Raw genomic sequence first — 26,331 nt, 5'->3', positions numbered from 1 at the left:
CTCATGACCTTTACCTCTCACTCTTCCCTCCCGTAAACTATTTTGCGTTACACTCGACAACAAAATACATTTGAAAACAACAGCAAACAGCACTGAAAAAGATAACCAACGGCAAATGGAAAATAACCACAAAAATTTTATAATAGAACCAAATGTTTTTGCGTTTTGAATTTAATTTTGTAACCACGCAAGGTTTGCATAGACTGTTTCCAAACTGAAAGGGAACTGGATTTTAAAATATGAACATTGAATTTGATTTTCCCTTAGATAAACTTCCCACACGTTACAAATAGCATATTCAAATTCCAGTTGGGATATTTAACTATGGTGATCTTAATTTAAGTTGGGTTCTTGTGGCTTCTGAGCCAGCACTTTACGCATCCGCCTGCCCAAACCCACTTCACCCATTTACATATGTGAGCCATTGAGAGGAAACCTGCCCTAGTGTGTGAATTCTTATAAGAATTATAATATATATACCCACACAACCTCACAATTGTACTCGCTCTTCTCTGCCAGTTGGAGGCTCGTTTTGTGTATATAAACGGGAGAGTTTGCCAATCTATGGTAATGTGCATGTTTTATAGGCGTTCACACATACCACCCAATGACTATCTGCTCTCTTGCGCTCACTGTCGACCTATCGGTGTGGTTATACATTATCTTGTATTAGTGTTCCCCCACTGTTTACTAACACCATTAATAATTAAATGCTCTCTGGTTCTCTGTTTATGTTTGGAGCCGGTTGAGGAATGATACAAGCTAGAAAGTGATCAACTGGGAAGTGATCAGTTGGTGCACCTGTTTGGAAGAGAAATCCTCAAGGGATTTATATTTTTTAACCAATTTTGTCAGATTTAAAGGGATACATATAGGCCCCAACGAGTCTCAGACAAATACGGAGATCTTGTATGTGGTCTCCTTTTTTCCCCCTCCAACCCCTTCTATTAACTGTCATAAGCTTTAAAAATTTAAGAAATATTTTATAATACATATATACCATTTTTATGATATTAACGGAATTAATTTAAGAAATTAATTTTCTAATTACCTTGTTTGAAATGTACACAATAATACACTAAGAAACGGATTGGGGTTGGTTCTTTAGTAAATAACAATCTTTATTTTATTGATATACAACTTAATGACATATGATGGGAATGAAATTTACAATGATAACACAATTACGTGGCTAATACTTCGAGGAGGTGCACTTGTAGTTTACTCAATTTGCAGACTTTTCTAAAACTCAAGGGTTAAGGCATTTTGCATCGGTAGCGGTCGTAAAGATCGCTTTTTTAGTCGACTGGCTTCGCATTTTCCCTTGGCTCTTCGTGGAGCAGATACTCTTTGACCATGGTGTAGGCCAATCCGGCGGTCAAACATCCGACTACGGTTCCCTGGGCGGCCACTCGCAGTTGCATTAGGAAGACGCTGGTGCTCATTGTTCCCCGATTTCGGTATTTGTAGGCTCCAACCAAACCAGCGGCCACGAACCCGGCAATACCCACTAGCATAAAGGGAGATTCCTTGACTTTTCTGGACAACTTTTTGGCCTGGGCAACATCTTCGTCGGTTTCAAAGAGGGAATTGGAACCCATTTAGAACGCAGGTGAAGAAAATTGTACTTGAATAATGCTTTGCTGGTGCTAGTTTGCTCACTTGTTGCTAACTGAATAACGAATGAGAGCGATCGCTGGCTTTTATACCCAGCTGGTTCCAGGCGATCAGTAAGTAGCGATAGAGATAGGCATTTAGCGCTGCCATATCGCCAAGTGCATACTTATACTTATACGCCCATAAGAACATGTGTAGGGTATGTATGTATATAGCCGCTCGTGGAAGACCTCCATATTTGTTGTTCCTCTATTTTTGTATTTCTCTACGTACATATGTGGGCTTGCTGAAACTCTGATTTTGGTGATGAAATTCTAGAAGGTTGCCTCCTAAAAAGTACAGTCTTACTATATTTGATTTTTCCTTTATTCCATTAGCCTATTTAAATAAGCCAAGTTTAACGGTCAGGAGACCAGTCCTTAAACAGCTGATCCAACAGCTGATCTCTCTCCGGAGAGCATTGCAACATTCAGTGGTGCTTTGTGTTTATTGGTGAAAGACTGACACAAGCAAAAGTATAACACAACAATAGTTGGATAGTGAGCGCAAGAGAGCGGCGAACAGTTTGGTGGTATTCGTGAATGCCTGTAAAACACGCACATTACAACAGATCGCTCGTCTCTCCCGTTCACGTACACAAAACTTCCAATTGAAAAAAAAGAGCGAGTGAATTTGTGAGACTGTGTGGGTAAATCTATCGGCAATTTGCACACCTATTCGAACTTTCTCTCAATGAGTAACACAGATGGATCAAGTGGGTGGGCAGAATACTAGCTCAGAAGCCGAAAAGCCCTTCATAGGAATGCAACCCAAATTGCAATCAGATCACAACAATTAAATATGAGATCATAACAATGGAAATACAATGTGCACTGTGTGGTTTTTGGAAATGTCATTTGAAGGAGAACAATGCCAGTTTCTCCACAATTTTAGAGATCGTTACAAAATAAGATCTAACGAAAAAAAACAGTTTATTATACATATTTTGTGTTAATTTTCAATAGTTTTCTAGGTTGTTTGTCAATAACAAAATGGATTTTGTAGACGAGTGGGAAAAAAGATTGAGTTGAAGCAGGTGAGAGCGAGAGGGAACGAAGCCATGCGCAAGTTGAAGGAGTGGAAGGGAATGGAAAAAGATTGAGAAGACGAGAGCGAACCGGAAATCGTAACCAGAGAACGCAATGCAATCGACTATTTGAAAAATCCGCGCACTGTTATCGACATTGGGGTATATAATGGCTAGCCTCGCTGCATTTCAGTTTAATTAACAACCTCACTTAAAGCATTTCAAAGCCATCTCGCTTAACCATTATGTCAAAATTTGTAAGCGAGATTTGTGGTCTCATCGATTCTTATGGCGGTCGCGATGTCCTGATGGAGGCGCTGTGCCAAAGTGCCAAGTTGGTGACAGGATATCATGCGAAGAGAAATTCAGCGCTGGCCCAAAAATGTGACACCATCAGCTCGAAAATCTCGGGAGCCAGGTCCACTCTGCGCCTGATCGACGACCTCCCCGTGGTACAGTACACCCTGGAGTACGGATTGGGCGAGGGTGAACCCGATCGTATTACAGCCCTACTGGCGGTGATGTCCAACGCGGTGGACGTGATTTTCTATCCCATCGAAATTATCTGCTGGCTGGCCAAGAACAAAGTGCTGGATTTGAGAAACAAAAAAACCTGGAGCTATGTCAGCTTCATCTTCAGTGTCCTCTCTGTGTACCTGAACCTCGTGAGGACATTGCGCACTTTCTCGAAGAATCGGGACAAGCTGAACCGCCAGGATGTGGTGTCCTTCGCTCGCATCTCCCTCGATCTTGTCCATGCCATCAGTATTCTGCCCAGAGGTTACTTGTGGAGCGGCAAGTTGTCAACCCTTCAATTGGGGGCCATCGGAATCCTCTCAGTGGGACTGGGAATCTACCAGATCTTGGCCAAGAAAAGACTGAACCTTTAGGTGCTCCTATTAATGTGCTCGAATTTTATAAGCAGAATTTTAAAATAGTCAATTATGTTCGCCTAGGTGCATTGAGTTTTAGCGCTCTAAGAATATATTGTTAAGTTATTTTGAATATTATTAAGAATAAAATATGGAGAAAACCACAGTAAACATGTCTTCGTTTTATTTGTTTACGATATTTAAACGTACCATTTTTGGTCTTGCTGAGATATAATATTCAATAGATATACACTTCTGTTAAAAAAAAGAACTATATTGCAAATTGCATATAGTGAGTTGCTAAGTATAGTTTAATGAAGCTAAATAAAAAATGTACATAAATAAATAAACACAAAAAATGTCTAAAAAAACATTGGTCTTCTAGTTTTTTGGTTGCAACAGAACTAATTTGCGACAGCTACATTGTTAAGGATCTTAGTGAATAAAATCAATGATGCTTCTATACTCTAAATATGTTTTTAAGAATACGATTTTAGTAAATTGATAAAAAATAAAAAATAAACTACTTAAGAATACACCAGCCGATAGATGGCGCTCAAACGTCCGATTACGGTTATATGAAGTCTATCGATGTTGTAGCCAGCCGATCTGACCCGGTTCGCTCTAGGCTTCATACTCTCTTTTGCTCTACTTTAACTTTTTCTCTCTCTGACTTTATCACTCACTTGCGCGTGGCCTCTCCCTCTCACTCTCCCCCGCACCAACACAAACTTGCTTGACTACAAATTCGAATTTGTTGTTTACAAACAACCGAGGCAACGATAAGCAACGACAAATGGAAAATTACCACAGAGTGTGTATAATAGAAGCAAATGGTTTTGCGTCTTAAATTTCTCTCTGTTAAAATTTTCAACCGAGGGCATAGACTGTACGTGTAGCTCATGAAAAACGGCACAGTAACTAGCTTTGCAAGCACCAGATACGACTATTTTATTGTTTGTTTATGGTTGCACTAGTCACAAGATCTTTTTCAAATTCTTCTTTAAGCGACCCTTAAACACATGGCCTGTTGCTCATCACAACTTCATATCCATGTAATATTTTAGTATTCAATTATGCTGATCTTAATCCAAGTTGGGATGCTTTCCGCTGAACTGTCTTTTGGCTTCTGAGCTAGCACTCTGTCCATACGACTGCCCGAACCCACTTGATTCATCTGTGTGAGCCATTGAGAGGAAACCCGCACTAGTGTGTGAATTCTTAATAGATATACCCACACAGTCTCACAAATGTACTCGCTCTTCTCTGCCAGTTGGAGGCTCGTTTTGTGTACATAAACGGGAGAGCTGCCGATCTATGGTAGTGTGCATGTTTTATAGGCGTTCACACATACCACCCAATGATTATCTGCTCTCTTGCGCTCACTGTCGACCTATCGGTGTGCTTATACATTTCTTGTGTTAGTGTTCCCCCACTGTTTCCCCACTGTTTACTAACACCATTAACAATTAAATGCTCTCTGGTTCTCTGTTTATGTTTTGAACCCGTTGAAAAAGTGATATCAGCTGGAAAGTGATCAGCTGGGAAGTGTTCAGTTGGAGCACCTGTTTGAAGGATAAATCCTGGAGGGATTTACATTAATGGGCCAATTTAAACGCATTAAAAACGGATTAAACAAATAAGCAGAACTGTACTTTTCTACAAAGAAGCATTTCCTCACAAAGTCCATAGTTGGGCGAGGCCCCAATCAGGTTCTATATAGCAAACAAGTAAAAAAAAACAAAAATGGAGACCTTGCACGAGGTTTCCTCTTCCCACACTGCATACTAACATACTATATATAAACACGAACGATAAGGCAGCACCCGTTCTCGACTTCTATCGCCACCCCAGACTGAATCGATCCGGCTGGGTATAAAAGGCAGCGAGCTCTCCAGTCAGTATTCAGTAAGCAACAAGTGAGCAAGCTTCAAACAGCTACTACCTAAACAGCCAAACAGGTTTTTCCAAGTATTAAACCAACAATAAACAAGTAATCAAGATGCGTTTGGGACAGACCGTACCTAACTTCCAGGCCGACACCACCAAGGGGCCCATCAGCTTCCACGAGTGGCAGGGCAATTCGTAAGTGCCCTTTAAAACATATTCTCCAGTCGATACTCATCCTCATCCAATCCTCCGTCTGATCCTCAGGTGGGTGGTGCTCTTCTCCCACCCCGCCGACTTCACGCCCGTGTGCACCACCGAACTGGGTAGAATTGCGGTGCACCAGCCGGAGTTCGCCAAGCGGAACACCAAGTGCCTGGCGCACTCCGTGGACGCCCTCAACTCGCACGTGGACTGGGTGAACGACATCAAGAGCTACTGCCTGGACATTCCCGGCGACTTCCCCTACCCGATCATCGCCGACCCCACTCGGGACCTGGCCGTCAGCCTGGGCATGCTCGACGAGGAGCAGAAGAAGGACCCCGAGGTGGGCAAGACCATCCGGGCGCTGTTCATCATCAGTCCGGACCACAAGGTGCGCCTCTCCATGTTCTACCCCATGTCCACGGGCCGCAACGTTGAGTAAGTACTTCCTTAGGGTCGAAGGTTATGATAATCTTTTAAATCGTACTCCTCCTAATTTACAGTGAGATCCTGAGGACCATCGATTCCCTGCAGCTGACTGATCGCCTCAAGGTGGTGGCCACTCCAGCTAATTGGACTGTGAGCATTTCTTTTAACTAGTTCTTACTTATCTCCTTACTAATTGTGGTTCTTCAACAGCCTGGCACCAAGGTCATGATTCTGCCCACTGTCACCGATGAGGAGGCCCACAAACTGTTCCCCAAGGGATTCGACAAGGTGTCCATGCCCTCTGGAGTCAACTACGTCCGCACCACTGAGAACTATTAGAAGGCTTATTTTTTTATTTTATTAACCATTGTTAACCATTGTTGTTATTGCCATAAAGTACAATATTCTCCTACCCAATAAAGATATTTTTTTCTTAAATTTTAATGCCTTTAATATTTAAAAAAGATTACTTTTCAGCTACTAAACTAAAACTTTTCTGTAAAATTTTTGTAAACCCTTGCAGAGGTTATAATAATTGCAGTCAAAAGTTTGCAAGCAGTGTTGGAGACATTTACGACCCTTAAAGTATATATATTCTTGATCAGCATCACCAGCAGAGTCGATCTAGCCATGTCTGCCTGTCTTTCGTAGTGCAACATGGCAATGGCAATACTTTAACCGAATGATTCTGGTAGGCTCACTCATTTCTTTACAATAACACCTGTTTACATGAACGAATCAATTAAATCGAAAACGTTTCAAAGGGAGCATAACTAGCTTTAAAATAGTTATAATTTTTTTGGTTTCAATAATTAAATTTGCTAAAGTAATTGAAATATTTTTGTTTGTATTGGTGAAACATTCATAGCCTTTTATGTAAGTTTTTACATACGAATATTTGATAGCGTTGGATGGCAAATTCACAGGACTTACGCAATTATCTTTTTTAACGATAATAATTTTCAAAAGCCAATATAAAATGAATTGTGAGCACAATAGCACAGATTTAATTTGCCTTTGCTTTGGCAGATGTTAGAGCTAGAAATTAATTTGAGCTAAATTCAAAATGTATTGAGGTAGTTGTTTTGTAAAAATAATCTTTATTACATGGTAACTAAATTTGTTATGGCACAAAAGGGGGGAAATAAAGATTAAAAATGGAAATAGTCTCAGATGTCTAATAGTTCTCAGTGGTGCGGACGTAGTTGACTCCAGAGGGCATGGACACCTTGTCGAATCCCTTGGGGAACAGTTTGTGGGCCTCCTCATCGGTGACAGTGGGCAGAATCATGACCTTGGTGCCAGGCTGTTGAAGAAGCACAATTAGTAAGGAGATAAGTAAGAACTAGTTAAAAGAAATGCCCACAGTCCAATTAGCTGGAGTGGCCACCACCTTGAGGCGATCAGTCAGCTGCAGGGAATCGATGGTCCTCAGGATCTCACTGTAAATTAGGAGGAGTACGATTTAAAAGATTATCATAACCTTCGACCCTAAGGAAGTACTTACTCAACGTTGCGGCCCGTGGACATGGGGTAGAACATGGAGAGGCGCACCTTGTGGTCCGGACTGATGATGAACAGCGCCCGGATGGTCTTGCCCACCTCGGGGTCCTTCTTCTGCTCCTCGTCGAGCATGCCCAGGCTGACGGCCAGGTCCCGAGTGGGGTCGGCGATGATCGGGTAGGGGAAGTCGCCGGGAATGTCCAGGCAGTAGCTCTTGATGTCGTTCACCCAGTCCACGTGCGAGTTGAGGGCGTCCACGGAGTGCGCCAGGCACTTGGTGTTCCGCTTGGCGAACTCCGGCTGGTGCACCGCAATTCTACCCAGTTCGGTGGTGCACACGGGCGTGAAGTCGGCGGGGTGGGAGAAGAGCACCACCCACCTGAGGATCAGACGGAGGATTGGATGAGGATGAGTATCGACTGGAGAATATGTTTTAAAGGGCACTTACGAATTGCCCTGCCACTCGTGGAAGCTGATGGGCCCCTTGGTGGTGTCGGCCTGGAAGTTAGGTACGGTCTGTCCCAAACGCATCTCGATTGCTTGTTGGTGTATTTATCACTTCGATAAGCCTGTTTACAGGTAGCTCCTTCTGGCTTGCTCACTTGTTGCTTACTGAATACTGAATGCGAGAGTTTGGTGTCTTTTATACCCAGCTGGATCTGTTCAACCTGGGTGAGCGATAGAGACGGAGAACGACGCTGCCTTATCGCACATTTTTATATAGTGTGCAGTGTAGTGAATAGATTAATAAAAAATTCTGAGCAGCAGCTCATGATAGATGGAAAAAGTGGGTTGGAAGGGGGAAAGAGGAGACCTCGAGCAAGGTCTCCATATTTGTTTGCGACTTGTTAGGGGCCTCTATAAAACCCGATTGAGGCCTCGCCTAACTATGGACTTTGTGACGAAATGCTTCTTGAAGTGCCTTCTAGAAAAGTACAGTTTTGCTTAATTTTTCACTTCAAATCTGTTAAAATTGATCTAAAAATGTTAATTCTTTCAAAATTTGGTTTCCAAAAAAGTGTTTAATCAGCTGATCACTCCCCAGCTGATACTTTTCCTTTTCAACCGGCTCCAAACATAAACAGAGAGCCAGAGAGCATTTAAATGTTTACTAGTGTTGGTATTTAGTGAGCAAACACATACACAATCAAAAGTATAAGCACACCGATAGCCGGACAGCGAGCGCAAGAGAATGTCAACTCTGTAGTAGTATTTCTAAACGCCTGTAAAACACTCATACTACCACAGGTATCACGATTCTCCCGTTCACGTACACAAAACGAGCCTCCAATTGGGTAAAAAGAGCAAGTGAATTTGTGATACTGTGTGGGTGGTTCTATAGTCAATTCGCTCACTCGAGCAAATTTACTCTCGTTGGGTCACACAGATGGATCAAGTGGGTTTGGGAATTCGGATGGTTAGAGTTTTAGCGCAGAACACAGGCGACGGTTGACAGGAATGAAACTCAGCATCGATCAGAATAATGGAAGATCATCAGAAATCAATATGAAGTCATGATGTGCAATCTGTGGGAAAGATTTTAGGGAAAAATCGCATTCGTCGTTTATATTTGCAATAATATGTAGTACGTAGAATCAGTTTTACATGTTCTACAAGTACAGTCTACTCATTTGTTTGAAAAATCTTAGTTACAACGGGAAATTCAAGAAGCAAAAGCATTTGCCTAAGTATAATCTTTTTGTGGTAATTTTCCTTTTATCGTTGCTTATCATTTTCGGTGTTGTTTGATTATTTCAAAACGGATTTTTTAGTCAAGAGAGACGCAAGATACAGGTTGTATGGGAAAAAGTGAGAAGTAGGGGCCACGAGTAGGCAAGCCGGGAGAGAAATAGAAAAAAAAGTAAGCAGACAGAAAACATGTATAGAGAGAAAAGAAAATAAAGAGCGAACCGGGTCGATCACTGCGCCTAGATCATCGATAGACTGCTATAACGCCATTGCAATCGAATCTTTCAAATTTGTGGGGCTCTATAAATTCGGAGCGCCATCTATTGGACGGTTGAGTAACAAAAAATTAAAGAACTTAAACTTATCTCAAGTTTCTAAAACAAGGCAACGATGCTTAAAATGCACTGAGCCCTACTTTATGGATAAAAATAAAATATTTCGAAACAAATATTCATACTTCTGTGATAATTGTGTCTGGTCTGTTTTGTTTAAGAATATGAAAGTGTCTCACAATTATTTTTGATTTACAATAATCTGATTTGAACAAACTTGTGACAAATTTGTTATAAAAAACATTTAAAAATTGAGCAAGTCATCCAAAAATATGACGAAATCACAAAAAATTAAAAAAAAATAAAAGGAGTTGTTTAAAGGAAAAGTATTGCAGGCTAACGCCAAAAATGTTGTTGTTGTTAAAATTGGAATATGATAAAAAATCCGTTTGTTTTGCTAAGCAAACAAACAAACGGGAAAACAAAATTTATACCTTTTTTAATTTTGCTCCTATCAATACAAAAATTTTAACACCATATTCTAGAAAAAATTTGTAAAAAATTAAATAAAAAATCGCGGTTAAAAGTTATTTATAACAATCAGCTTGTACAAAATCGAAAAGTTATATATATTTTTTTTTTTTTGATTTCATATAAAGCCCCTTAAAGTATGCAATGATTCTTAAAACTGTGCGTAATGGAGAAAGGATTGTATACATATATTGCGAAACCTTACCCATTTTCGCCTCCACGACTGTCGACAGAGCTTTTGCCGCTTTAAGCTAACATTCAAAGTCAGCTTGCGAACAGCTGATTTTGATAAGCACCGCCCTCGCCCACGCCGCATGTTTTCCTTTTTGCTTTCGCTCCTTTGCTTTGCTTGGCTTATGCTTTGCGTTTGGTTTGGCGCTCTGGCGCAGTTCAAATTTAGCGATGCGCGCGTGCGGTTGCTCAGTGGTCGAAAAAGTAACGGCGAACGGTCTGCGAACTTGAGACTTACTTACTTGTCTTATCGCCCCGGTGTTTTGGGTTTTGGGTTTTGGGACCGCGATTTGGCGTGTTCTCTCATTCTAACGAAGTGCACACCTCGAAGGGAAAACTTTTTCCGCGAAAACTTTCCCACTTGTTTGCTTATGTGCGGTGCGCTCGTGTGTGTTGGCCAACTAATCCAAACATGTAAGACTGCGTGCAAATCATCTACAACATTATTCCCACTCCGCAAGCCCCTGAAGTGATCAGATCGCCTTCCAAAAAAAGTTTTCACTCTGACCAAATGTAATGGTGAATGCAGTAACGGCCGCGACGATAAAGTTCTTTTTCGGGTGGGCGAAAAGTTGCGAACCAACCCAACTGTCCTCATAAAATATGCCAAGACATTTACATCGCCAGACCCAGACCCAGACCCAGACCCAACAGCTTTAAGCCCTCTGGCACCCGCCGGCCATCAAAGTGTTAAAGTGCTATAAAAAAGGTACGAAAAAATACTCCCTCGACGGCCATTGAATAATGCATTCAATTACGAATGTCACCAAAATAATAAAAAACAAAAAACAGACAAGAATTTATACCCACATGATGTGTAGATACATATGTTTATATTCATGCACGGTCTGGTTTATTTTACCTGATGTTTGCTTTCGGACTGACAATTAAAATTTAAGGGGTCCTTTCATAATTAATGTTAACAGTAATTTGATTGTTGTTAAAAAATATAATGCTAATTGCAAGGCAGGCAACTAAACAAACATATAACAGTGTAAACCGTTTATGGTTTGTATACGGCTTATTTTGCATTAATTTTGTTTTTGGTTGAGAATGACAATATTTAAGTTTCGAGTGCGGTTTTAAATTTCTAATTAAGTTTGAACGAATAGAATAATAGATAAAAATGCAATTCTCTATGCTCGTTAATTAATTTCAAATAATAAAATTGTAACCTTCACGGACGTTATGACCATGACCTATTGCACCAAATGTTGTGTTTTAAAGTGGTTACCTTATTTAAGAATCTTTATCTTTTACCTACTATTTAAATGTATTGCAAATTAAAGCGGTCTTATATTTAATCAAATAGAATGCAGAATCATTTGTGAAACATACAAGTTCAATGATGAAGTTTTGCAGCTTGTTCCATTAAATACTTGAAATAAAAACCTCCTCGTGAATGTGAAATGAATAAACCATTTAAATATAATTAACGGCTTATCCGTGATGATTCAATGGCAGAAAAGGTGACACAAAACAACAGCGAAATCGCATTGAAATTGAAAGTCAGTGCGGGGACCGAAAGCCGTTAGACAGATCAGACCGCTTTAAGCCTTAAATATTTATAAAACGATTAAGCAAACTTTGTATTTTATTTTGCGTTTTCGGAAAGTGCCATTTGCACCCGCCTTAATTTGTTTTTTCTTTCCACCCAGCAGTTCATGAAATGTTAATTTTAATTAAGCGGCGCTGCGCAGCTGAGAAAAGAAGTTGGAAAATAAAAAGCGGGATTAAAGTAAAAGGGAATAAAATCAAAAAAAAAAAAAAAGAAACAAACGGGAGTATGTGTGAGTGACGGGCGAACAATGATAAAGCAACCAAAAAATTAAAAAATAAGTCGGCAGTTGGGTGGATGAGCAGGTGTATGGCGATGTAAGAGTACAGGAAATGCGAATTTCATTCGCTGTGGAGAAAAGTGGGTCAAGTTTTTGTTATAAAATATTCCAAGTGTCACAAAAAAAAAAAAAGCGAAAATAATAATAACGAGTGGTTGTAAAAGGGGGTCGGTTGGGTAGACCGCGGAGGCGGCTTGTTTAGCAGCTTCGGGGTCCTTTAGTTAATACTTGTGCAACAACAACAACAACAACAACAACAACAACTAAAAAAAAAAACAACAAAAGTTACAACAAAAACAAAAGCCAGCAAAGACAACTGGCGACGACTTCTTGCGGGACATTGTATAGGCCAAAGAATAATAAAGACTTAGGAAAACAAAGACGCCAAGAAGAGCTTCCATCGCTTGCGGTGTTGATGATGAGAAAGCCGTAAATACACCCGAAAACAAAAATGTATTGTCAAAGACTGAATACGATATTTAAAAGAATCCCCAAACTGCTACAATTAAGTAAAAAGTTGAAGAGCGAGTAGACAGGATAACAATTGCAAATTGACTCTTTGTGGCCAATGCACAATAAAATAAATAAATAAAAAGCATATCTTTGAAGTGCATGATTTAAAATAAATGAGAAAATCATAACAATAAAAGCAACAGACTTACACTTCAAATGCTTAAAAATAAATTTAACAATATTGTAAATTATTATTGTTAATATTATTGTTAAAATGTTTAATCGGTATTCCGAGAAAATAACTTTTGCTTACTTTTAGGCACCTTGTTATTGTTTGTAAGCCAACGGGACTTTTTAGTGAAAATTTTTTTTCTTCCAGAGGAAAATATGTTATAAAAACAAATTTGCTAAAACATATTCTTTATTATTTACCCAAAAATATGAAAACATTATTTTTTGAAGTGTAAGAAAGAAAGGTTAGGGCCAACTGAACGGGACACGCGAGAGCTAAAGGCTTAGGAGCACAGGTCTGGGCAATTATTGTTGATGAATACACCCACACTCACACCCACACACCCAGACACACACCCACACACCCACACACCCAGACACCTAGACACATACCCACACAGACCAACGCACACTCGCGCAGAGCAATGGGAAATAGGGGTCCCACCCACACCCCTTTTGGCACGCAAAGTGTAGCTTTTCTTTTTTGGAATATAATGGAAAACGTCCCTCTTTCCTTTCTGTGCATGGAAAACAATAATTTGTTATCTGTCCGCTCAGAGATCCTCTCAGTTTTGGGCCTAAGAGCAGTCTATAAATCACAAAAAACCGAAAAATATCCATCTATGCATGGGCTAGCAAATCGTTTTGTGTGCCGGCAAAAAGATAATTAAAACATTATGGCATATCTTCGCATGCACAAATAACAATGGAAAACCTCGTTTAATGTGGCGGTATTTCATAAATAATGATTAGAAATTAAATGGGTTCGGCACAGCGCAGGAAGCAGCTCCATTTACCACCAAACAAATTGCCAAACTAACGAGCCAAATAGGAGGAAATAAATATTAGATTAGTTGCTGCAGAAAGGTATTTTACAGAAGTGTGTGAATAAGCTTATTTCGGAAAATTAAACTGAGCTTTAGTGGCTTTAAAATACAATAAATGTTATGTTGGAATTAATAACAATAAATTAAAGCTAACAACGCCTACAAAACTGGCTTTCTTGATAAAAAAAGGCTGATGGCTTAATAAGTGCATAAATATTTTGGGCCAACATAATCCAAGTACTTAGTAACATATATTTGCTTTCTGAAAAGTTTATATTTGTTAAATTGTGATAATGGTTTTAAAAATATGATCCATTAAAAAATATGACGCCACAATAAGATTAAACTTTTGTACACCCAGAGAAAAATCATGGTAAATCCAAATATTTTCACTTTGAATTAAATATTATCGGTACTGATTTGGTGTTGTGTTCAAATCAAAATGTGTTACACTTTAATTTTTATTATTAAGTATGAAAAATTTAGTTTTAAATTAAAAAAAAAATGGAAATCTTCAATTTTCCTATTGGATTATTTTATATGCAAATATTATAAAGTTTAATTTTATTTTTGGCTTTTTCTCTGGTTGTATATTTTGTACATTTGTTTGATTAATTAAAATTAAATTGGTTGAGGCCTCTCAAAAAAATATGTTCGCTTTGTTAGGAAAACCTTTTTTAAAATATGTTTTTCGAGAGAATGGGAGATAATACACGCTTTCTTGGTCCATTAATTTCCGCTTGTGCGCACTAAAACTATAAATCTAATTGAAAAACTAATTTGGGAGTAGCCAAAGTGAGGGAGAAAGTCCAGCACCAGCGACAGATGCTGTATACAAATTTGTTAATTTCGCCAGCGCTAATTTGCTGTAACTAATTAAAAAACACTTTAAGGCAAATATTTCTCAGTCGCATAAATATGCCAAATGGTGAGGGGCGCTCCGACAGAGATGCACGGCACGGCAACTCTAATTAATGTGCGAAACAAACGGGCGGGAAATTTATTTAGCGCATTGGCGGGAAGCAAAGGACACCTGTCCCCCTCTGACTGTCCCCTCTTCATCTCGTCCTGGCGGCAATAATTGCGTACATTTTTCACAAACAGACAACAACAAGTGGGGAACTTGAAGTGCCTTCAAGTGCCGCCAATCTGTGCCCAGTGTGTTTTTATTTCTGTCTGTGCGATGATTTGATTCGGCTGCTTGTATTTCTGAAGCATCAGCATCTATATAGAGTTTAGTATACTGTTGCTATGGCTTTGGCTTGCTTGGTACCTTTCTCACTCATATGTCTAACTATCTGTTCTGTTTGTTTGCTCGTCCTTGAAGTGAATTTGTTGCCCTTTGACGTGAATTGGATTGCGGACAGCCGGGATTTATGGGCCAAACAGACGAGGTTTTAAAAGTGAAAAACCAAGGCGGTCAATTCGTAAAATGTGTATCAGAAATTACTTGCTATTTTTAAGTGGTAATGCGAAAGGGTTTCTTATCAATGCTTGGTCTGTTTTCAATCAAATTGACGTTTAACCTATTGGGGTGTTCACGAGCAAGTGAATGTAAGTCTGACTATAAATCGAACCACTTTGAAAGGAAATCAAATTTGTAGTGTTTTAAAATTGTAAAATCAATTACAACCTGCTGAAGCTGCCACATAGGTAGCAGTAAACTTGTTTATTGTTGAAATGTATACATTTTTAATACCAAAAATAAGAAAAAAAAAAAGATTGAAATCACCTAAATGGCTGACTAAAAGTATGCTGTGAAAAATAGAACGAAAGATTTAAATAGATAGATCTATCTATCGTAGAAAACTTTAAGATACCCTAAAAATATAAATCAATTTACCTATTTACATGTACAACATTTAAGCCATATAAATGTTAGGTACATTTATTTTCCATTTTTTATTGATTTCCTGTATTTCCGATTTGTGTGCATACTTTCAGAGCCATGTCCAAACCGATATCGATACACGTGCACGCACCTGTCGCTAGAGCGTTGTAATGCTAATAAATTCAGCGGTGCCATCGGTTTAATTAAAGAACCGTCAGTGCCGGACTCCGCGGAGGGTCCTCGACCAGGCTGAAGAGGTGGACGAGGTGGACGGGGTGGCAAAGGTAAGGGCATTGTTCGACCAGAAGGACACTCGCCAATCTGTGGACGCGCCTACGTTCGCCGCGGCCCAATCGGGCCACTGGCGGCTACCTGCTGACGGGCACAAGTGCGCCGCGCGACGATGAGTTCGTCACAGGACGAAGGCATCTCCAGGAGCAGGGCAAGGATAAGGACAAGGAGCAGTTGGGGCGGCGGGGCTGTGCGGCGGCAGCTGCCGACGAGTGTTTAATTAATGTGACGGACTTTAGTGATATTCAAATAAGTGAAGGGGCTGGCGAGCCACTGGCACAAACCATCACCGAGTTACGAGTGCCGACCATAACGACCACAAGCATCAGCAACAGCAACAGCAGCAGCAACATAAACAATAGCAGCAATATCAACAGGAACAGCAACGGCAACAGCAACAGCAACTGCAACAGCAACAACATCAACAGCAGCAACATCAACATCAACAGCAATAACAACAGCAGCAACATGTCGCGCCTTATACAACCACGATATCGTTTTCGAGATTTACTACTTGGCGATTTCTCATTCAACGATGATGGCGAAAGGTAGGTGAATTTATACATTACATGTCATTGCGCATACGCTCCGTTGGCCATGCAGCAGTTACCGTACCGTGTCAGCAATTTTCCCACCCGGACAAAAATAAACTCTTAATTACGCTGGCCAACTGCAATTGGCAAAATGATTTGCCCCATACTTTATGTTGCTTAGCTGGCGATCGATTAATCGATTTTCCAATAGGGTGGGGATAGCACCAATGTCCTGTCTTCTGAATTGTTCATGCGAAGGTTTAAAGCTCGTTAAGCTAATCGAAGTCTAAGAAAATGGACATGCGGTTGACACTGAACGTCGGGGAATACTCGAAAAGGTCGATGAATTAGTTTGTTCAATAAGTAAAATGTATAGATTTCTAATAACTGTCAATTACTGATGACAAAAAAAGTAACAGTTTGATTAACTTTTTGCTAAGTATATAACGAGATTTTAAATGGAAGCGTTTGTCTTAATATTTGTTGAACTAAAATTGGTTTAAAAGTGATTCAATTCCGAAAATTGAAAGAAAATTGTTTTAGTGCGCAGCACTATTAGTTTTTTTTTCAACCTGTTACCTATTTCCCAAAGCCATTGTTTCAAACAAAAAATCTGCTATCTCATATGAGAACCTGTCCAAAAAGGAGAACTTCTAAAACCAATCAATATCCGCAGCTCTTGTCGTTTTGTTTGAGTGCCAATTCAGTGCGATGGAAATTACAAAAAAGCAAAGTGGATTCACTGCCAGGGAAGGGACGCGAATAATTTGATTTAGCTATTGTTTGCTTTAACCCTAACAACGAAAACCATATATATATACCCATATTCTACCTATAAGCACTATAAGCACTTAAACAAAATGATTGCGATAATCGTTATGTGTTTTTTTATAATTTATATGGCCGAACAAAGTTGTACGAGAGCTGGCTTAATTTAGTTATAGTTCAATGATTGCCCAGTACATTACTACCTTATTTTGTATGATTCTTTGCTTGATTCCAATAGGAATCAATGCGAATGAAAAGGTGTGTGGCATTTCAAATTAAAACACTTAAAAAATGTATAAAATTATAAATATTTCCAGGGTTCATTACGTAAAGCCGTGATTTTAAGCATGGAAGTGATTTACGATAAAACATACCTGGAATACTTTGGGTTGGCTTCTGGGGAATCTCAGATGCTAATGATAATAATAATGACACAAACCAAACAGTATATAAAGTCAAAAACTTCGCCGTTAGCTCTTTTTAAATAAGCTTAACAAAATTTCACTGTTGTTAAGTGTCCCATAAAGCCAGGCGTCTACTACTTTAAAAAATAATTCCAAAGAAGTAGTAGTGCCTTTATATCATCCATCAGGAAATTTTTGTTTGACTATCGACATAAAAACAGAAAGGGAAGGATCTATTACGGCAAAGCTAATTTGGAGATATCGTGTTATGCGTATATAAATATGATTCAACCCAAGTACCAAATGTCAATAAATTTATAAAAAAGGATTTAATCAATCTGAAAATATATATATATTTCTTTATAAAGCTTGAAAAACTAATGACATTTTTAATCTCAGACTGATAAAAATAGTTTGTACCCATGTGGCTCATTAAACTAACCGCTTAAATGTCACAATTAATAGGTCATTATTAAGCTGAAGACCAAATCAATGGGGAAAATGGTTTGTTTGATTAGTCCAAAAATGTTTTTTAGTTTTGGTGCATGTTGGTTGCCCTTCCTGTGGATTGGTGCAGTCGTGTTAGCTGCGGATCAAGAGGTAGTTATAATACAAATTTCCCAAAAACATACTCATTTTGTGTATATACCACAGCAACCGCCGGTTTTTCGAAGGGGAGGTTCCAAGTTCATCATGGAATCTCTGTTGACCAGTTGTGATCACAACTTTGTGGAGTATTTCCGAAAAGTTCCCGACAAAGTGGATATCTACACATTTCGTGTGGTGAAACTGGCACCAACTTTCACCATCGATATAGCTGTGAGGGTCCTGAAAACGAAAAGAGTGATGTACAGGGTGGATAACTTGAATGGCTGTCAGTTCCTGACAAATCCCCTGATTAATCGCGTTTTCGGCTCTGTGTACAAGCGACTAATCGTGAATGGTACTTTTTTTAGCTGTCCTATAAAGCCGGGAGTATATTTTCTCCGGAATGAGGGATCTGTGGCCATGTTGCCCACCTTTCACCCACCAGGAAGATATCAGATCACCATGCGAGTCAGGATGCATGAAAGTCAAGCCCCCTTTGTAATGGAGATGCTTTGGATATATAATGTAGTTCGTATAAAGTAAAATTATTATTTTAAGTTGGATGTTTTGGAACTTCTTTAAATTTTGAATAAAATTGATTTTGAAATTCCTATGTCAGGTATTTGCTTTCATAGCGCCTAAACTAACATGGCCTAATGGGTTTTTACAAGAATAAATACCAAATTATTCGCATCAAATAAATGTATTTTTATTATTTCTTTCCTTAAACGTATACTTATATGTTATTCCATGCCTTTAATTTGGAAATAACAAAATTAATCTGATCATAAGTAATTTGTTTTTTAGCTCTACTAATAAGTTGGTGTGTGGTCAATTAATAGCTCATCAATCGAACTGCGGTTGCTAAAACAAAATCATTTGGTCAGTTATGGTCCCATGGCTTTCTGTGTCTGGTTTCTTTTTTCGCTCTGTCTGGCTAGCACACTCTCTGTAGTGGCCGATGAGGAGGTATTAAAATCTTTTGAGCATCTGGTACATTTTTTTAAATATAAAAATCTGCCGCAGACAATGGTCTTCAAAAAAGGCAACATAGAGTTTATCCTGGAATCTCTGGAGACGAACTGTGATCACAATTATGTTGAGTATTTTAAAAAGGTGCCCAACTCTAAGCTGCTCTATACTTTTCGAGTTGTAAAATTGGCCCCTGCTTTTACAATTGATATCACAGTGAAAGTGCTAAAAACACAGAGAATTTTTTACAAGATAGAAAACATAAAGGGCTGTGACTTTCTAAACAATCCACTGCTGTTTAAAGTGTTTGGCGAAACCTACAAGCAGCTGGTGGTCAATGGCAGTTACTTCAAGTGTCCCATCAAGCCGAAGGTTTATTTTCTGAAAAACGAGGCCACTGTCTCTTTAGTTCCCGCCATCCATCCACCTGGACGTTTTCAACTGTCGATGCGGGTGAGAATGACAGAAAGTCCTGGGCCATTCGTTATGGAAATGTTGTGGAAGTATAAAATTATTCGCATCAAATAATTACGATAATTTTTTTTTTACCCATATGGCTTGAGAGTTTTAAAGTTCATACATTTAATCTCATTTATTATGATATCAAATATATCTGATCATGAGTATTTTGCTTTAAATTGGATTATTAAGTTACCTCTACTAATGAGTTGGTATGTGGTCAATTAATATCTCATCAGTTAAATTTCAGTTGAGAAAATAAAGTCATTTGATCAGTTGCGTTGCAATGGCTTTTAGTGGTTATCCTTTTCTTTCGCTTTGGTTGGTTTGCATAGAGTATTTACTGTAAAAGCCAAGGAAGAGGTGTTATTGCTATGAAATAATTAAAGCTCCCGCAAAAAGGGCAACAGAGAGATTATCCTGGAGTCTCTGGAGACAATTGTGATCACGATTATGTGCATTACTTCCAGAAGGTGCCAAACTCTGGGCCTGCTCTATACTTTTTGAGTGCTTAAGTTGGCCTCAGCTTTTATCTTCGATGTGACGATGAAAGTGCTTAAAACACAGCGTATTTTGTAGAAAATGGATAAATATTAAGGGCTGTGAATTTCTAAATACAAGCAGCTGGTGGTAAATGGCAGTTACTTCAAGTGTCCCATCAAGCCGAAGGTTTACTTTCTGAAGAACGAGGGCATGGTTGCCTTATTTCCCAGCATCCATCCACCTGGTTGTTTTCAGCTGTCGATGCGGGTAAAAATGACAGAAAGTCGTAGACTGTTCGATATGGAAAAGTTGTGAAAGTATAAATTTATTCGCACCAAATAAATGCATTTGAATTTTTTGCTGTGTAAAATAAATGGCATTGTTTATTCAAAAATTTTAAGGTTTCCTGTATGGTTTCAAATTTTAAATATACATACATTTAAGTTTTTTACATTTGGGATAACAAAATATCTGAACAAAAAAACCGTTTTTGTTTAACTGGATTATTAAGTTATCTCTTAATAGTTAATGACTTGTGGCCTGGGCAATCAATTGCTCATTAGTTATTTAACTGCGGTTTAGTAAATAAAAGTATTTGGTTAGTTGTGATCGCATGGCTTTAAGAGGGTGTTCTGTTTTTTCGCTCTGTATTGTTGGCATACTCGCTGTAGTAGCCAATGAGGAGGTATTATTATCTTATAATTGTGGTTAATTTTCATGAAATAACTAAGACTTCCGCAGAAAAATGTCGTCAAAAAAGGCAACATAGAGATAGTTTTGGAGACGCTGGAGACGAATTGTGATCACGATTATGTGGAGTACTTTAAAAAGGTGTCGAACTCGAGCGTGCTCTATACGTTTCGAGTGGTAAAATTGGCCCCTGCTTTTACCATCGATATAACAATGAAAGTGGCTAAAACACGGAGAATTTTGTACAAAGTGGAACAAATTAGTGGTTGTGAATTTCTGAACAATCCTGTGCTGTTTAAGGTGCTAAGCAAAACTTACCAGGAGCTGGTGGTAAATGGCAGTTACTTTAAATGTCCCATCAAGCCGAAGGTTTACTTTCTTAAGCACGAGGGCACGATCGCCTTGTTTCCCAGCATCCATCCACCTGGTCGCTTTCAGCTGTCGGTGCGGATAAAAATGGCCGAAAGTCGTAGGCCGTTCGTTATGGAAATGTTGTGGAAGTATAAAGTTGTGCGTATCAAATAAAAACATTTCGGGGTGTGCAAATTGACTAAGTTGCTTGCTCATATGCCGTGTAGTTAGCAGACATTACTTCATAAGTTGCTCATTTAGTGCGCCCTAAGTTGCTTATACGCCGCGTAGTTCGCACTCGTTGCTAATACGCAACGTGTGTGTGGTTCGCACTCACTCCCAAAGGTGCCATAAGGTGCGTCGTGTGTGTGCGCGCTCCAGCACTCGCCAAATCATAATTCGCTGGCGATGCCTCCTTTGCATTTAATGTAGCGTAAACATTTTAATTTTTCATAAGCCCAGTCGCCTCCATCGCCAATTTAGCCCGGCTCTTCCCTGCTCAGCTGACTGCGACGTGCGCAAGTGGCCGTGGCTGTTGCCTTTATAATGCCACGTAGTCCCAACCACTTGGCCCGGCCCATGGCACATGGCACATGGCCCATCGCCCATTTCGCATAGCCCTCGGCTCGTGACGGCCCAGTCTGCTGGGGAAGGTTCTCACTGTGTCACGGATGCCTGCACGTCCTGCTCGGCCAGGACTCGGATTCCCTACCTGAAATCGGATATAAACGGTTTGGCAAGCTTCAGCGGATTGTTGAATTGTTCCCCAATGCTTGGGTGGTTATTACGTATGTCAAACATACCACGCGAACCTTTGCCTTAAGAGGTTTTGGCACAGAGCCAAAAAAATGCAAAAAGAGGCTTGAAAATGAATATTTGGACAACAAATTTAGAATTTCGGTACAGTTAGACAGTTTGTAATCCTAATTAAATTATTTTTAAAATTAAATTAAAATTAAATTAAGTTAATGCTGGAGCATAAATGATTTAATAATGCCTTGAATGTTTTTTATATTTTTAATAAATATGTGTTATAAATTGTATATACAATGAATAAAATGTTATATAGTAGTTTTAAAGCAATTTAATGCGTTAATACTAATAATAATACAAAATATTTTTAAAAATAACTACTTTATTGCATCATAAATCATATCATAATCTAATATTTAATCCAGTTAGAGTATGTCATATTTGGTTTTTTCACTAATAGCATTTCAAATTCCTACTGTCCTCTTGAAGAACTCCGTTTGGGTAACGGCTTAAAGGCTTTGTGACACTGTGTATACCTTTTCGGCGAAACCCTTTTTTTATGTGAAATATTTAATAAGTACGCGGAAATTACGCTTTTGTTTTGTGAACGTTGACGACAGCTTAGCGAGATCATGATTTATGGGTCCTTAAATACAACACTTTTATGGCCTAATTCGACCTTCAAGCATGGGTCTGACCCAAGAATATTTAATTGCCCCTCCAAATGGCTGTGGAATTTTTGTGATTTTAATGGCCACACGTTCGAGTTGAGCAAGTTGGCAATTTGTTGGCGCTCGTTAACAGATGAAATTGTCCGCATTCTGGGACAAATATAACATTTCCGACCTGCTAATAAAGGTCAGAGTTCGGGCCACTTAAAGGTACCCCATACTTTGGCTTCATTAGCAAACAAATTCCCGACCAACATTCGAGGTTGTGCGCACTTGAAATGATTTGGAAAATGCGCACACATTTTTCACAGCGTAACTTGAGTAAAATGTTCTATTAAGCCAACTAGGGCTTTGTTTACCTTTTCTGAAAAAGGGTTTCTGCCCACGGAATTTCTCATTATATCTAAGTGGCGAAATGCCCAAAACAAAAACATAAAGCAACAACCAGAAATTCCCTCATCAAGTTTAAGAAAAAACAAGGAGGAAATCAGGCGTAGAAGCTTTTATTCCAGGCTGCATAATGGCAAATTACTTGATTTTCGCACGTCTAACATAATTTTTGCGCAAGAAAGAAAAATCTTTGCACCTGATAGTTGGGCCCTGACTTGTCTTGGCTTTCCCGCAGCTAAAGTGTAGCTTTGGCCTTCGTGAAAATACTTCAGCGTGTCCATTAGTGATGATTATAGTGCTTACCAGAGGGGAATACTTTCTCTTAGAAGGAAAAATAATAAGCGCCTGTTTGTGAAATACAATTTCTGACATTCTTCATTTACATTTGTACATCTTTCGGACACATCCCTCACGTGAGCCGACACACTTGTTTGGTTTACCATAATAGCTTATGTAAATCGCTTCCTTCTCAGCTCGTTTTTCCATTTTTCACTAACATTCAACTGCAGGCGCTGCCAGCAAATTTTTATTATTCTACCTGCTACTTATCACAACACGGGGCGTATTGTTTCACGCTACAGGATTTTTTAAACAAAGAAATTTACTAAAATTTAAATGGGGATCTTGAGATGGACCATCTTATATGTTCTACTGAAACTCATAATTTGTTGTTGCTTAAGTCATGCAAAATCGACTTTTTACAAATTTAGTAATCATTTTTTAGAATTACTGTCTTTCTATGTGATATATGATATATAAGTCCAAGTTAATGAACCCTACTGTGTTAAATAAAACAACTTACCTTAGTTTGTAAGACTTTTAGTTATCTAAGTTCGCAAGCTAAACGTAAATATCCCTTATTACTTTATATTATTTGAATGGATTATATTTATGAAGCAATTATTTGCTTTAAATAGAGGGTAAGGAATAGTCTTAATTCTTGTGTGTGGTGTACCTGCTCATATTTTGCGGTCTCCCCATTATGACGAGTCGGACAGGTGCTGTACCCTCACATATCCCAACAGTCTCGACGTTAATCCTCGACTAGCTCCGGTGGCTGACGGGGTTGACTGCCTTAATCCATACGGCTATAATTATAATATGTACAACGCAACCGCAGGCTGTTGCCATTCCGCACTCAATAATGGATATGTCGGAGGCTCCAGGAACATGCCTCAGCCGAGGGTCCTCTGAGGTCCTTGTGTCCCATTAATGCTTGCAAACTGGCGTGCATTATGCATACAGTTTTATATTTAGGTACCCTAGTGTGTATTTCAACCTGGCGGCTATTTTGATTTAAGTCCTTGAGTAAATCTACTGTTTAATGAGTATTGCCCCCAAGAATAGGCCAATAATTGTTAATGGTCGATTTACTAAAAATTAATAAGTATTAGTAGGGTACTGTATTCGATTGATCTTAGAAATAATATTGAAATTTAATTTAAAATACCATCTAACTAATTTTTAAAAATCAAAAAAAAAAAAGAATATATAAAAGTGATTTCCTTATACATACATGCATTTAAATATTTAAAAAATAAAACAGTTTATTGTAACTTTTTCCTTAAAAGCCAAGATATTTATAAAAACACACTAACGCTGCTTTAAAAAATTGTTATAAATCTTAATTATCTTTTTTCGCACGCCCTCTGATTTACCATACATTTTCCATTCTGTTTTGCACAAGGATTCTTGCCAACATAAATAGTTGAACAAATACAAAGCGGCTATCCTGAGTGCTTCCGTTTGTATTTTCTAACTTTGGCAACGTCTCGGACTATTTTTACACCTGGCAACCAAAAAAGTGAAAGAAAAGCAGCATTTCAAGCCAGGTGAACCGGCCTGAACCCTCACATTTTCGCATTGGGGCGAAGGGCAAACGATAACAGGGCAATATAAACAGCGTTTGTGTTCATCAATGAATGAACACTCGTAAATAAATAATTATGTGTTCCACAACTATGGGCGGTGTTGGCCCAGGATCGATGGAGGTCAGCCGAGGCAAAAACCGAGCTGAACAATTGCGATGCCATCCGAAGCGCAGCCGTTTTATTACCACTTTTGTACTGAAAGTAAAAAGAGCCCATGCGAGTGTGTGAATGTCTGTGATGGCTTTGAGGGTTTCCGGGGATTCCGGGGATTGGGAGGGGGGTAAGAAAAAGTTCCAAAATCAATCAACGTGCGAAAAAGGCAATTTGTGGCTACCAGTGAGAGGCGAAGCATCAGAAGCCAGAAAACGGGTCTGGAGACCGAATTTTATAGAGGACAATACGAAGGCCTATATACCCTAAGGATATTCAAAAATTGTGTTTCATAAGGCAAATTATATTAATTTTAAAGTCATTAAAAAAGTTTCTTTTAAATAAATATTAAATTCAATTTGAAACACTTCTCATTTATAATTTATAAAAATTTAATCATTTTAATGGATTATCTAAATAAATATTATTAATCCTAAAAAATTACCTTAATCATAGTTAAAATATTTAAATTCCAATACAAATAACATAACCATTTGTCAAAATTCTGCCTTCTCAATTTGTATGTGCTTTAAAAATCTACATAGTCCTGACGTCATTGAGGGTATGGTCATGCTTGAAAATTCTATTATAAGTAAAGTTTCCTCGCTGCTTCCTGTGAAAAGTGTTGGTGTGAGTATAAAGGTGTTTGTGTCTGGTCTTTCAGTGTGTGTTGTTCGTCTGTTTTTTTTGTGTTGACAACTTTTTTTTTTGTACCGGCAAATGTGGCGTAAAACATGAGCAACGCTTGACTTTTTGGGATTTGTTCAGGTCCTCGGCCATGTTTTTTTTCTTTTCTCTTCCTGACAAAACAAATATTTTAGCTCGCCTGTTGGTCAATGATGCATTTAATAGCGTTCGCTTCAGCAAATTCTCGCTCTTCGGATCTCCACACTGTTTACTTGTGACAATGAACAATAAAGAATTTTTCAATTTCCTGCCAAAATAATCCATTGTGCGGCTGAGTGTGTGGGGAATTTATATTCGTACATAAGGCGGCGACATGTCCTTTGCCCACGTTTAAATTTAATTAGCGAACAGGCCTTGCATGACTGCGAATGATGACTAACGACTGTAAATGCGAAGACGTTTTAAATTTAGCAATTACGTGGGCCGCAAAAAACAGGATACCAATATACATACAATCCAGAGCTGCAGCTCATCGAATCGGATATCCTTTCGGGCTGGGATGGAATCGAAACGTACCAGGACCGAATCGAACCAAGCCAAGTGGAAGTGAAGGATACTGCGGCCCGGCTGACTGAATCCGTCGACTGATTGTCGGATTGGATCAGGATTCGGGCCAGCAGACAGGACAATCCTGACGGCATTAAACCGATTTCAGCGGCTTCCAATTTATGCAAATTTTAAAGGGATTTCTCGCTAACTCTGCCATTTTGCGGCAATTGGCCCCGACAGGTCCTGGAAAACAATAGGGCGCCAGCCAAACGGAAATACAATAAAATATATATATTCAAC

The 26,331-nt window shown here is 38.9% G+C and overlaps 7 protein-coding genes and 2 pseudogenes across 8 annotated transcripts in view; 7 read left to right on the top strand and 2 right to left on the bottom strand.

Moving 5' to 3' along the window:
* Positions 1–1,090: 1,090 nt before the first annotated feature.
* Positions 1,091–1,743, bottom strand: LOC128256291 (HIG1 domain family member 1A, mitochondrial). Its single transcript, XM_052986585.1, has one exon. The coding sequence runs from the start codon at positions 1,599–1,601 to the stop codon at positions 1,299–1,301; it is 303 nt and encodes a 100-aa protein (XP_052842545.1). The 5' UTR covers positions 1,602–1,743; the 3' UTR covers positions 1,091–1,298.
* Positions 1,744–2,740: 997 nt separating this feature from the next.
* LOC128256289 (peroxisomal membrane protein 11C) lies at positions 2,741–3,640 on the top strand. Its single transcript, XM_052986583.1, has one exon. It carries the CDS (start codon positions 2,929–2,931, stop codon positions 3,571–3,573), a length of 645 nt encoding a protein of 214 aa, XP_052842543.1. The 5' UTR covers positions 2,741–2,928; the 3' UTR covers positions 3,574–3,640.
* A 1,898-nt stretch (positions 3,641–5,538) lies between these two features.
* On the top strand, positions 5,539–6,483 carry LOC128256292 (peroxiredoxin-6). Its single transcript, XM_052986586.1, has 4 exons — positions 5,539–5,640; positions 5,710–6,084; positions 6,150–6,225; positions 6,286–6,483. The coding sequence occupies exons 1-4, from the start codon at positions 5,558–5,560 to the stop codon at positions 6,412–6,414; spliced, it is 663 nt and encodes a 220-aa protein (XP_052842546.1). The 5' UTR covers positions 5,539–5,557; the 3' UTR covers positions 6,415–6,483.
* A 672-nt stretch (positions 6,484–7,155) lies between these two features.
* Positions 7,156–8,200, bottom strand: LOC128256044 (peroxiredoxin-6-like). Its single transcript, XM_052986090.1, has 4 exons — positions 8,027–8,200; positions 7,583–7,957; positions 7,442–7,517; positions 7,156–7,381 (listed from the first exon to the last, which is right to left on the bottom strand). The coding sequence occupies exons 1-4, from the start codon at positions 8,107–8,109 to the stop codon at positions 7,253–7,255; spliced, it is 663 nt and encodes a 220-aa protein (XP_052842050.1). The 5' UTR covers positions 8,110–8,200; the 3' UTR covers positions 7,156–7,252.
* A 2,282-nt stretch (positions 8,201–10,482) lies between these two features.
* The window catches only part of LOC128256264 (potassium channel subfamily T member 2), a 99,846-nt gene continuing 83,997 nt past the window's right edge, over positions 10,483–26,331 (top strand). For both annotated transcript variants that reach the window (XM_052986554.1, XM_052986553.1), the window contains exons 1-2: positions 10,483–11,010; positions 15,595–16,320. In XM_052986554.1, the coding sequence (XP_052842514.1) occupies positions 16,241–16,320 (80 nt within the window). In that variant the 5' untranslated portion in view covers positions 10,483–11,010; positions 15,595–16,240. The remainder of the gene's footprint in view (positions 11,011–15,594; positions 16,321–26,331) is intronic.
* On the top strand, positions 17,999–18,608 carry LOC128256267 (uncharacterized). The gene is made up of 2 exons (XM_052986558.1): positions 17,999–18,077; positions 18,132–18,608. Exons 1-2 carry the CDS (start codon positions 18,003–18,005, stop codon positions 18,606–18,608), a joined length of 552 nt encoding a protein of 183 aa, XP_052842518.1. The 5' UTR covers positions 17,999–18,002.
* Positions 19,089–19,565, top strand: LOC128256274 (uncharacterized). The gene has a single exon (XM_052986564.1). The coding sequence runs from the start codon at positions 19,095–19,097 to the stop codon at positions 19,563–19,565; it is 471 nt and encodes a 156-aa protein (XP_052842524.1). The 5' UTR covers positions 19,089–19,094.
* On the top strand, positions 19,783–20,321 carry LOC128256209 (uncharacterized; annotated as a pseudogene).
* On the top strand, positions 20,593–21,194 carry LOC128256266 (uncharacterized; annotated as a pseudogene).

The sequence above is a fragment of the Drosophila gunungcola genome (assembly GCF_025200985.1).
Source record: "Drosophila gunungcola strain Sukarami chromosome 2R unlocalized genomic scaffold, Dgunungcola_SK_2 000013F, whole genome shotgun sequence".
NCBI lineage: Eukaryota > Metazoa > Arthropoda > Insecta > Diptera > Drosophilidae > Drosophila > Drosophila gunungcola.
The sequence above is the reverse complement of the archived record's forward strand: the minus strand, read 5'-3'. Positions and strand labels throughout refer to the sequence as shown.

Excerpts from the sequence above, each read along its gene's own strand:
- LOC128256289 (XM_052986583.1), top strand. The coding sequence starts at position 2,929 with ATGTCAAAATTTGTAAGCGAGATTTGTGGTCTCATCGATTCTTATGGC.
- LOC128256044 (XM_052986090.1), bottom strand. The coding sequence starts at position 8,109 with ATGCGTTTGGGACAGACCGTACCTAACTTCCAGGCCGACACCACCAAG. Across the intron at positions 7,958-8,026 it reads CACGAGTGGCAGGGCAATTC|GTGGGTGGTGCTCTTCTCCC; the intron begins GTAAGTGCCCTT and ends TCTGATCCTCAG. Across the intron at positions 7,382-7,441 it reads CCACTCCAGCTAATTGGACT|CCTGGCACCAAGGTCATGAT; the intron begins GTGGGCATTTCT and ends CTTCTTCAACAG.
- LOC128256274 (XM_052986564.1), top strand. The coding sequence starts at position 19,095 with ATGGTCTTCAAAAAAGGCAACATAGAGTTTATCCTGGAATCTCTGGAG.
- LOC128256292 (XM_052986586.1), top strand. The coding sequence starts at position 5,558 with ATGCGTTTGGGACAGACCGTACCTAACTTCCAGGCCGACACCACCAAG. Across the intron at positions 6,085-6,149 it reads TCCACGGGCCGCAACGTTGA|TGAGATCCTGAGGACCATCG; the intron begins GTAAGTACTTCC and ends CCTAATTTACAG. Across the intron at positions 6,226-6,285 it reads CCACTCCAGCTAATTGGACT|CCTGGCACCAAGGTCATGAT; the intron begins GTGAGCATTTCT and ends GTTCTTCAACAG.
- LOC128256291 (XM_052986585.1), bottom strand. The coding sequence starts at position 1,601 with ATGGGTTCCAATTCCCTCTTTGAAACCGACGAAGATGTTGCCCAGGCC.
- LOC128256267 (XM_052986558.1), top strand. The coding sequence starts at position 18,003 with ATGTTTTTTAGTTTTGGTGCATGTTGGTTGCCCTTCCTGTGGATTGGT. Across the intron at positions 18,078-18,131 it reads TGTTAGCTGCGGATCAAGAG|CAACCGCCGGTTTTTCGAAG; the intron begins GTAGTTATAATA and ends TATATACCACAG.